This window comes from Hoplias malabaricus, chromosome 8 (assembly GCF_029633855.1).
Source record: "Hoplias malabaricus isolate fHopMal1 chromosome 8, fHopMal1.hap1, whole genome shotgun sequence".
Classification (NCBI taxonomy): Eukaryota; Metazoa; Chordata; class Actinopteri; order Characiformes; family Erythrinidae; genus Hoplias; species Hoplias malabaricus.
In genome coordinates, this window is record NC_089807.1 from 44,321,473 (window position 1) to 44,330,992 (window position 9,520).

Here is a 9,520-nt window from a genome sequence, read left to right on the forward strand (position 1 = left end):
TTAATTTTCATTCAAATTGTTGTAATGAAATTAATACTAATTTTCAAATTGTACATAAGTTTACACATCTTCTACAGGCAACAATCTTTCCACATGTCTATACCTAGTTACATTTTATCCGCAGAAAAATTGAGAAATGAGCCCTGATCAGAGGTTATTTCATATTAAATATCCAATTTAAATAAGTAAAACTCAGTAAAAATAAATATTATGCACTAATATTTGAAGAATATAAATGTTTTTATTATACTAGGAATGTCAATTTTAATTAATAATTTACAAAACATGCAGTCACGAAAGTTGTTTTTTCCAATTCATCCTCTTTTCTTACTGGCTGTCTAAACACTGGCGTGAAGTAAAGAAACACTTCAAACACCTGCCTGAGTGTGTGCTACACGAATGCGTTTTCTTGAGCGTGACATCACTGCATGCCAGATGTCAGAGAACTGACAACAACAGAGAATCAGCGCACAAATATTTCTTACAGGCTAGTCTCACATCGAATTGATATTGCCAAGATCTGCCTACTGTGGTATGAACTATAGAAGCCGTGGATGCTTCAGTGAGAGACCAGTATAAAATGATACAGGGAAGTGTGTATACACAAAATCACAGATGGAGATTCAGGGGGGGTGAGAACATCTGGGTGAATCCTGACCGTGTGGCCAGCTGAATGATATAAAGATATCAGACTATTTGTGTATTTATGAACAGAGACAAGTTACAGCCCAGTTAAATCATTTCATGAGCAGATGTGTACATTATTTATTTATTTATTTATTTTTATTTAATGTTTTATTTATTTTTCTTAAAATGGACTGAGCCACAGTAGCAGTGTTTTTTTTTGTTTGTTATTGTTGTTGTTGTTTGTATTTTTGTCTTATAGTTCTTCAGTATCCATGTTGTCCACTCCTTTCTCTGTGTTTGAGGATCAATTTTACATTAACTACATCTACAGGTAGGCAGAGACTAAAGTGGAAGTTAATAACAGCATCAGTCTAAAGCAGGGGTGTCAAACCAAATCCACGGAGGGCCGCGTGGGTGCAGGTGTTCTTTTCAACCACGCAAAAGCCCCACACTACTGAAAGTCAAGATCTATTGATTAGATCCAATGATTAAAAACAGATGGAATGAGGTGTGGCTTCTGCATGGTTGGAATGAAAACCTGCACCCAAGTTTAACACCCCTGTTCCAAAGGATTAAACATTTTTCATTAACTATGTATCTGCCCGTTGAGAGAAAAGTACATGAATAAATAAGTAAAAAAGGATGAAGTAAAAAGTACTCAAACTGAATAATGCAAACAGCGCAGTCCTCCCCCCAGAAGGAGAGCTACTAAAACTTTTTTTTCATTTTTAAATAAATTATTCATTATCAACTCAGTAGAGAATTGGAATATTTGTGTTAATACAAAATTGAATGAAATAGGCAAATTATTTTTAAAATATAGGTTTATTTATTAAGAATAAATTAAAGCAATGTACATTTATATTAAGGCAGTTTAAAAGTGCATTTTCAGAAAATGTACTATTACACAATTTTATTTATTTATTTATGTATGTTTTTAAATGTTTTGGAAACTTGATCTTATAAAATAGAAGACATCATTAAGTTAAAGTTATCACTTCTCAAAAACAAAATATTTATTATTATTTAATGTGTTTGTGTTGTTGTTGTGTTTGTGTTGTATAGGTTTGAAGTTGCGTAGTTAGAAGAGTCCATTGCGTGTGGTGTATTGGACATTGTAGGACCTCCTTCTGCTGTAGCGCCTCCTAATGGCAGCGCAGCATCCACACAACATACACTGAAAAAAACACAGCACAAATGACTATTAGTTTTCATATGTAATCTAAAGAACAGTTAGTTACAGCAGTAACATCTGAGGTGACATTATCCCTCCTGATATTTTTGATAACTACGACGTGTGTACATGCACATAATAATCAGATGAACTTAAATATCATGTTTACAGTCATTTTACATTTTTACTGTAAATATTGACCAGAGGAGGATGGGTCACCCCTTGTGAGCCTTGGTTCCTCCCAAGGTTTCTTCCTCAGCTGAGGGAGTTTTTCCTTGCCACTGTCGCCCCTGGCTTGCTCACTTGAGGGTTTTTACATTTTTTTTTTTTTACATTTCATGTCAAAACTTTGTCTTACTGGAATTCTGTGAAGCTGCTTTGTGACAACATCAGTTGTAAAAAGCGCTATACAAATAAATTTGATTTGATTTAGTTGGGATTCACTTGTGTTTTTTGTGTTTTTTGGTCAGAGCTGTGATAGAGGAACAAAATGAAAATGAAGCTGAAACTGTAAGGGGGTCACTTTCCTTCCCTACTCCAAAAGATACATAATGCAGCTTCTGTACTGCTGAGCCCAGAATAGCAACAACAGAGGCTCTGTTCTCCATATTACATTTCAGTGGAGCATCACAATAATTTTAAAGCTGCCATTTTAAGGTAAAAATACTACCTAGTGTTGCTTTAAACCCTGCAGATGGAGAGAGTAGGTGGTAAATAATATAAAAAGAACAAGAAAAACAACCCCAAATGAAAGAGAAAAATATAAATGGGAGCTATCAGGAAAGAGAAGCATCAGCGTGAGAAAGGAAAGAAAACAGCTTTTGTGTTGCAATCATTTATTTAGATAAAAAAATATCCTTTGTTAAAGTATGCCATCCCAGGGTTTGCTTTGTTTGTCATTTCCCACCTTTTGCTCATCACTGCATCATGGACAGGCTCACCACAGCCCACACTCACCAGCTCGTGTTATGGCAGTACTGCCCCTGTTTCTGGTGGCTGAAGTAAGAAGTTCAAACAAAAGCTCAGCCAATTCTTCACCATCACCCACTTTATATCTCTTCATGTTCCCAATTTGGAGCTGATCTTCAGCCAGTTTCCTTGTTTCATTCTTTTTAAACCTTATTTGTCACTCTGCCAAGACACACCTGCCCCCCCCCCCCCCCCCAGGTTTTGATTCATCAGCTTCACATTCAAAATACCTGAATAAAACTTCAGTAGAGAAGCAGTTATTTTCTTGTGCCTCAAGTTCACCATAAATATCATGGCAGTAAGTTTGCAGTGCTTACCAGAGCATACCTGCTTCAACATTAACAATGTGAATTAGTGATCTGTTTTGGTTTTGGTTGTGTATCTGGTGTGTATACACATATTATTCAGGCAGAAATCACCAAATAAATATAGATTTATAGATGTTTATGAATATGTATGGATGTTTTAGTATCTTTAAATATTCATGGATATTTATGAATCCTCAGGGACGCATATGTTCATGTTCATGGATGTTTATAGATTTTAATGTGTGTTTATACATTTTTTGGCATTACTTACACAGAGTGTAATCCAAGCTGGAATGAGAATGATGGCGATGCTGCAGGGAATAATAATTGCCAGAGCCCAGCCTGGAAACCCTCCCCCTCCTCCACTAATTGCATTTGTAACTGCAGGGGTGATGGAGGTCAATCCACTAACTGTCATTATTTCGGAAAGAAATGCACTCGTGGATTTGATGTCTCCCGCCGTGAACACATACATAGAGTCTGCCTCAATCACAGTCTTGTTATCCCTAAAAATGTATCAAGAAAGTAAATTAAATATATTCTTGTTTATGATTTATACATATATACCTTTAAACACTGATCATATATGTAAATGAAAAAGGGTGGTCTCTTCACTTACGTGAATATTGGTTGTGGGAAAATAAATGGTGTAGAATTTTTGCCATTTAATATCTTGTTCAGCTGAAAACAGGCAAAATACATAAATAAGTACAACTGTGATGTTAGGCAACATATGCATCAAATAATTCTTGTTGTTTTATGACAAAGTTTATTCAGTTATATTTGTCTTGGCTATAAGACACTTACCAGGGAGTTGGTGATATTCTCAATTGCATTATGTGTTTCATTCCTCATTTCTGCATTGGATGATATGTTCACATTGCTAATCTGGAATTTAAAGCTGATGGTGTATGAACTATTATTCGTCTCTAAAAGAGAAATTAAAAAAATTATAAAAATTATAAAGCAATCCTGGATTTACACTGTTTACTTTACTTAGTTATAGTAAACCTCACAGTGAAACCTCACAGACCCTTAGTGAAAACAATCATTAGAACACAAACCTATTGGAAAATCCATATTTTAAACCAGTCCCCCTTAACAGGTAATAATTCAGCAGTAGCTAAACTGTTGTCAGCTAATTTTTAATCAGTCATACTATATTGCTCAGCATGCTAGGATGAGATCACAAACGATCAATTCTCTTATAGTATCTAATGGTTATAGAAGGCTGTGGCATCACCAGGAATCTAACTTTTTGTTTATGTGTGGCGCCACGTGTGATGTTTCACAATGTTCAGATTCAATCACATTCAGGAATTGAGAAAAAGAAATAAATTATATATAAAAGGAAACAAATGTTATAAGTGACACTTTTGGCACATTTGCAGATCCTTCTTATCTATGTGAGCTGCAGTGCGGACTGACTGTGCTTCTCTGTCTCTAGAGCATAGGAACCACAGAGAGGGAGTTATGTCACATGCAGCTCCAGCTTTGGAGCAGAGGTTCTATCTAGTTGTGTTACCTTCAATTCTGTTCTATATGAAGTCGCTAAGGTTTGTACAGAAAGTCGCTAGATTTGGTGCTAGTCTGTTTTGTTTAATAACTCACTGGATGGTATATAAAGTCAATAAATATTTTATTTGGCAATACTGAGCAGAGGTTTGGACCCAAAAGTGAGGTTTCGCAATGTAGACACTTCACAACTTAAACAGATTTATCTAATGATAGACTGTCACATACATTATCAATGTGTAAAAACAAATATTTTAGTGAAAATTGTTGGCATTTCCTACAGAGGCTAGATTAACAACTAAAAATAATTGAGACTCACTGGTATAGGTGATGTTCTGAATGCTCACTGGATTACTGAGTTTCTGCATTCTGACATCTCGCTTCATTCTCACACTTGAGTCCAGATAAGTGTTGGCAGCATTCATAACTTGGGCTTCGCTGGGGAGGACAGGCACGTTCTTAAACACCAGAACAATATTAATAATTATGGTCCCAAGCCTGAAAGAAAAACAATATTTTCTTTTAATTAATTAGAAATTTAGACAGTAATGTCAAGAACAGGTAGTACAACACTGCCAAATAACACCTGGAATACCATAGAATTGCAGTGTGTGTGTGTATGTGTTTGTGTATTCACTGCAATGGAAGGGTTAAATAGGGAGTCTTTGTTTCCCAAGGTGATTAATAAAATATCTGCTCTGGTTTCCTCCCAGGGTCCAAAAACACACATTGGTAAATAGATTGGTGACTCAAAAATGTCCATAGGTGTGAGTAAATGTGTGAATGTGTGTTGTCCTGTGAAGGACATGTGCTCTCTCCAGGGTGTGTTCCAGCCTTGTGCCCAGTGATTCTGGGTAGGCTTAGGAGCCTGAATTGGATAAGCTGTTTCACACAATGAATGAAAGATTTGTAATTGATTCGTAATTGGAACCAACAGTTTGAATTGAAAAGTTAGACTGAAGATCAGAGACAGAGAGAGAAATAGATTACACTATTTACAATAATGGTTTGAAGTGTTGAAGAAGTGTTTTCATTTGGGTGGATATTAATGATTTTCAAGGCTAGCACTAGGTTGTGGTTTCTAACATAAAATGAACAAAATTTTCCAAACTTTCCAAACTTTTCTGGAAATGGTGTTTGTTTAAATTACATTCACTTACACATTTGGAGCCAGGGTTGTAGTGCTCTTCAGTGTTGATGTGGTAGAGTTCTGTAGATTTGGATCTGTAGGGAATGGCAGATTTGTGATTGTAATGTTCTGTGCAGAAGGTGATTTGGTGCTTTTCGAGGTTGAAAATTTAGTGCTCTGAAGATTAGGAAGTGTAGAGTTCTGCAGAGATGAATCTTTGTGTGTCTGCAGAGTTGGAGATGGAGAGATTGTCAGAGTTGAAGCTGGAGAGGTGGGCAGACTTATGGGTGTAGAGTTATGCAGAGTTGTAGGTGTAGAGTTCTGCAGAGGTGCTGGTGTAGAGGTTAGCACAGTTATAGGTGAACCTTGTATTGTTGATGCTGCCCCTATAGGTAAACCTTCTGAAGGCAAGCTGGGCCTGACTGAACTGAATTCTGGTAAAAATGTAGAAAAAGCATGTGCTGTTGTTCTGAGTGTGGATTGTGGAAATGCATGTGATTCTATATTTGTTGTTGTAAAAACTCCACTTGTGGTAGTTGTTGCAGAAGATGAAACAGACAGTGTCTCAAAAATACTACTTGGACTTGTAGTTGTTTCTGAAACTGTTGAAGTCAGTAAAGATGTAGGCACCTCTCCCAATAATGTGGACTCAGACACAAATTCTGTTGTTTTTGTTGAACTTTCTATAGTAGATGCTCCTCCTGTAGGTAAAACTGTTGAAGGTACGCTGGAAGTAACTGATGTCAATACTTGAGTAAATGTGGAAGGATGCTCTGCTGTTGTGCTCCCTGAGGATTGTGAATATGTTTGTAAATCTACATTTCCTGTTAAAGCCCCACTAATGGCAGTTGTTGAAGATGTAACAGACATTGTCTCAGGACTACTGCTTGGACTTGTAGTTGTTTTGGAAACTATTGAAGTCAGTAAAGATGTAGGCACATCTCCCAATACTGTGGACGCAGACACAGCTTCTGTAACTTTTGTTGAACTTTCTTCAGTTAGAGCTTCTCCTGTAGGTAAAACTGTTGAAGGTAGGCTGGAAGTAACTGATGTCAATACTTGAGTGAATGTAGACGGAACCTCTGCTGTTGTGCTTACTGTGGATTGTGGAGATGTCTTTGATTCTACATTTGCTGTAAAAGACCCACTACTAGCAGTTGTTGAAGATGAAACAAAGAGTGTCTCAAGACTACTGCTTGAACTTGTAGCTGTTTCTGAAACTGTGGAAGTCAGTGAAGATGTACGTACCTCTCCTAATACTGTGGACTCAGACACAGATTCAGTTACTTTTGTTGAACTTTCTACAGGTAGAGCCCCTAATGTAGGTAAAACTGTTGAAGGTAGGCTGGAAGTAACTGATGTTAATACTTCAGTAAATGTAGACAGAGTCTCTGCTGTTTTGCTCCCGGTGGATTGTGAAGATGTTTGTGATTCTACAGTTCCTGTTAAAACCCCACTAGTGGCAGTTGTTGAAGATGTAACAGAAATTGTCTCAAAACTACTGCTTGGACTTGTAGTTGTTTCGGAAACTGTTGAAGTCAGTAAAGATGTAGGCACATCTCCCAAAACTGTTGACTCAGAAGCAGATTCAGTTACTTTTGTTGAACTTTCTACAGTTAGAGCTTCTCCTGTAGGTAAAACTGTTGAAGGCACGCTGGAAGTAACTGATGTCAATACTTGAGTAAATGTAGAAGGAAGCTCTGCTGTTGTGCTTACTGTGGGTTGTGAAGATGTTTCTGATTCTACATTTCCTGTTAAAGCCCCACTAGTGCCAGTTGTTGAAGATGTAACAGACTTTGTCTCAAAACTACAGCTTGGACTTGTAGTTGTTTCGGAAACTTTTGAAGTCAGTAAAGATGTACGGATATCTCCCAATACTGTGGGCTCAGATGCAGATTCAGTTACTTTTGTTGAACGTTCTACAGTTAGAGCTTCTCCTGTAGGTAAAACTGTTAAAGGTAGGCTGGAAGTAACTGATGTCAATACTTGAGTAAATGTAGAAGGAAGCTCTGCTGTTGTGCTTACTGTGGATTGTGAAGATGTTTCTGATTCTACATTTCCTGTTAAAGCCCCACTAGTGGCAGTTATTGAAGATGTAACAGACATTGTCTCAAGACTACTGCTTGGACTTGTAGTTGTTTCGGAAACTGTTGAAGTCACTAAAGATGTAGGCACCTCTCCCAATACTGTGGACTCAGACACAGATTCAGTTACTTTTGTTGAACTTTCTACAGTTAGAGCTTCTCCTGTAGGTAAAATTGTTGAAGGTAGGCTGGAAGTAACTGATGTCAATACTTGAGTAAATGTAGAAGGAAGCTCTGCTGTTGTGCTTACTGTGGATTGTGAAGATGATTGTGATTCTACATTTCCTGTTAAAGCCCCACTAGTGGCAGTTGTTGAAGATGTAACAGACATTGTCTCAAAACTACTGCTTGGACTTGTAGTTGTTTCAGAAACTGATGAAGTCACTAAAGATGTAGGCACCTCTCCCAATACTGTGGATTCAAACACAGATTCAGTTGCTTTTGTTGAACTTTCTACAGTTAGAGCTTCTCCTGTAGGTAAAACTGTTGAAGGTACGCTGGAAGTAACTGATGTCAATACTTGAGTAAATGTAGAAGGAAGCTCTGCTGTTGTGCTTACTGTGGATTGTGAAGATGTTTCTGATTCTACATTTCCCGTTAAAGCCCCACTATTGCCAGTTGTTGAAGATGTAACGGACATAGTCTCAAAACTACTGCTTGGACTTATAGTTGTTTTGGAAACTGTTGAAGTAAGTAAAGATGTAGGCACCTCTCCAAATACTGTGGACTCAGACGCAGGTTCAGTTACTGTTGTTGAACTTTCTACATTTCGAGCTTCTCCTGTAGGTAACATTGTTAAAGGTAGGCTGGAAGTATCTGATGTCAATACTTGAGTAAATGTAGAAGGAAGCTCTGCTGTTGTGCTTCCTGTGGATTGTGAAGATGTTTTTGATTCTACATTTCCTGTTAAAGCCCCACTAGTGGCAGTTGTTGAAGATGTAACAGACATTGTCTCAAGACTACTGCTTGGACTTGTAGTTGTTTTGGAAAGTGTTGAAGCCAGTAAAGATGTAGGCACCTCTCCCAATACTGTGGACTCAGACACAGATTCAGTAACTTTTGTTGAACTTTCTACAGTCAGAGCTTCTCCTGTAGGTAAAACTTTTGAAGGTACGCTGGAAGTAACTGATGTCAATACTTGAGTAAATGTAGAAGGAAGCTCTGCTGTTGTGCTTACTGTGGATTGTGAAGATGTTTCTGATTCTACATTTCCTGTTAAAGCCCCACTAGTGGCAGTTGTTGAAGATGTAACAGACATTGTCTCAAGACTACTGCTTGGACTTGTAGTTGTTTCGGAAACTGTTGAAGTCACTAAAGATGTAGGCACCTCTCCCAATACTGTGGACTCAGACGCAGGTTCAGTTACTTTTGTTGAACTTTCTACATTTAGAGCTTCTCCTGTAGGTAAAATTGTTAAAGGTAGGCTGGAAGTAACTGATGTCAATACTTGAGTAAATGTAGAAGGAAGCTCTGCTGTTGTGCTTACTGTGGATTGTGAAGATGTTTCTGATTCTACATTTCCTGTTAAAGCCCCACTAGTGGCAGTTGTTGAAGATGTAACAGACATTGTCTCAAGACTACTGCTTGGACTTGTAGTTGTTTCAGAAACTGTTGAAGTCACTAAAGATGTAGGCACCTCTCCCAATACTGTGGATTCAGACACAGATTCAGTTGCTTTTGTTGAACTTTCTACAGTTAGAGCTTCTCCTGTAGG

The 9,520-nt window shown here is 37.6% G+C and overlaps 1 protein-coding gene across 2 annotated transcripts; it reads right to left on the reverse strand.

Annotated features, from left to right (window-relative positions):
- Positions 1 to 1,541: 1,541 nt before the first annotated feature.
- Positions 1,542 to 7,674, reverse strand: LOC136706038 (uncharacterized). 2 transcript variants are annotated; one of them, XM_066679938.1, is made up of 6 exons: positions 5,754 to 7,674; positions 4,913 to 5,031; positions 3,886 to 4,007; positions 3,698 to 3,759; positions 3,350 to 3,584; positions 1,542 to 1,804 (listed from the first exon to the last, which is right to left on the reverse strand). In XM_066679938.1, exons 1-6 carry the CDS (start codon positions 6,590 to 6,592, stop codon positions 1,709 to 1,711), a joined length of 1,473 nt encoding a protein of 490 aa, XP_066536035.1. In that variant the 5' UTR covers positions 6,593 to 7,674; the 3' UTR covers positions 1,542 to 1,708. The 2 variants fall into 2 exon arrangements, with proteins under 2 accessions (XP_066536035.1, XP_066536034.1); XM_066679937.1 differs by having other exon boundaries at positions 4,913 to 5,091.
- Positions 7,675 to 9,520: the final 1,846 nt, after the last annotated feature.

What these genes read in the sequence shown, in the direction of transcription:
- LOC136706038 (XM_066679937.1), bottom strand. Translation starts at nt 6,592, where the DNA reads ATGTCTGTTACATCTTCAACAACTGCCATTAGTGGGGCTTTAACAGGA. An exon ending in ACAACCCTGGCTCCAAATGT is followed by an intron (nt 5,092 to 5,753) that starts GTAAGTGAATGT and finishes TTTTTCTTTCAG; the next exon opens with GCTTGGGACCATAATTATTA. An exon ending in AGAATATCACCAACTCCCTG is followed by an intron (nt 3,760 to 3,885) that starts GTAAGTGTCTTA and finishes GCCTGTTTTCAG; the next exon opens with CTGAACAAGATATTAAATGG.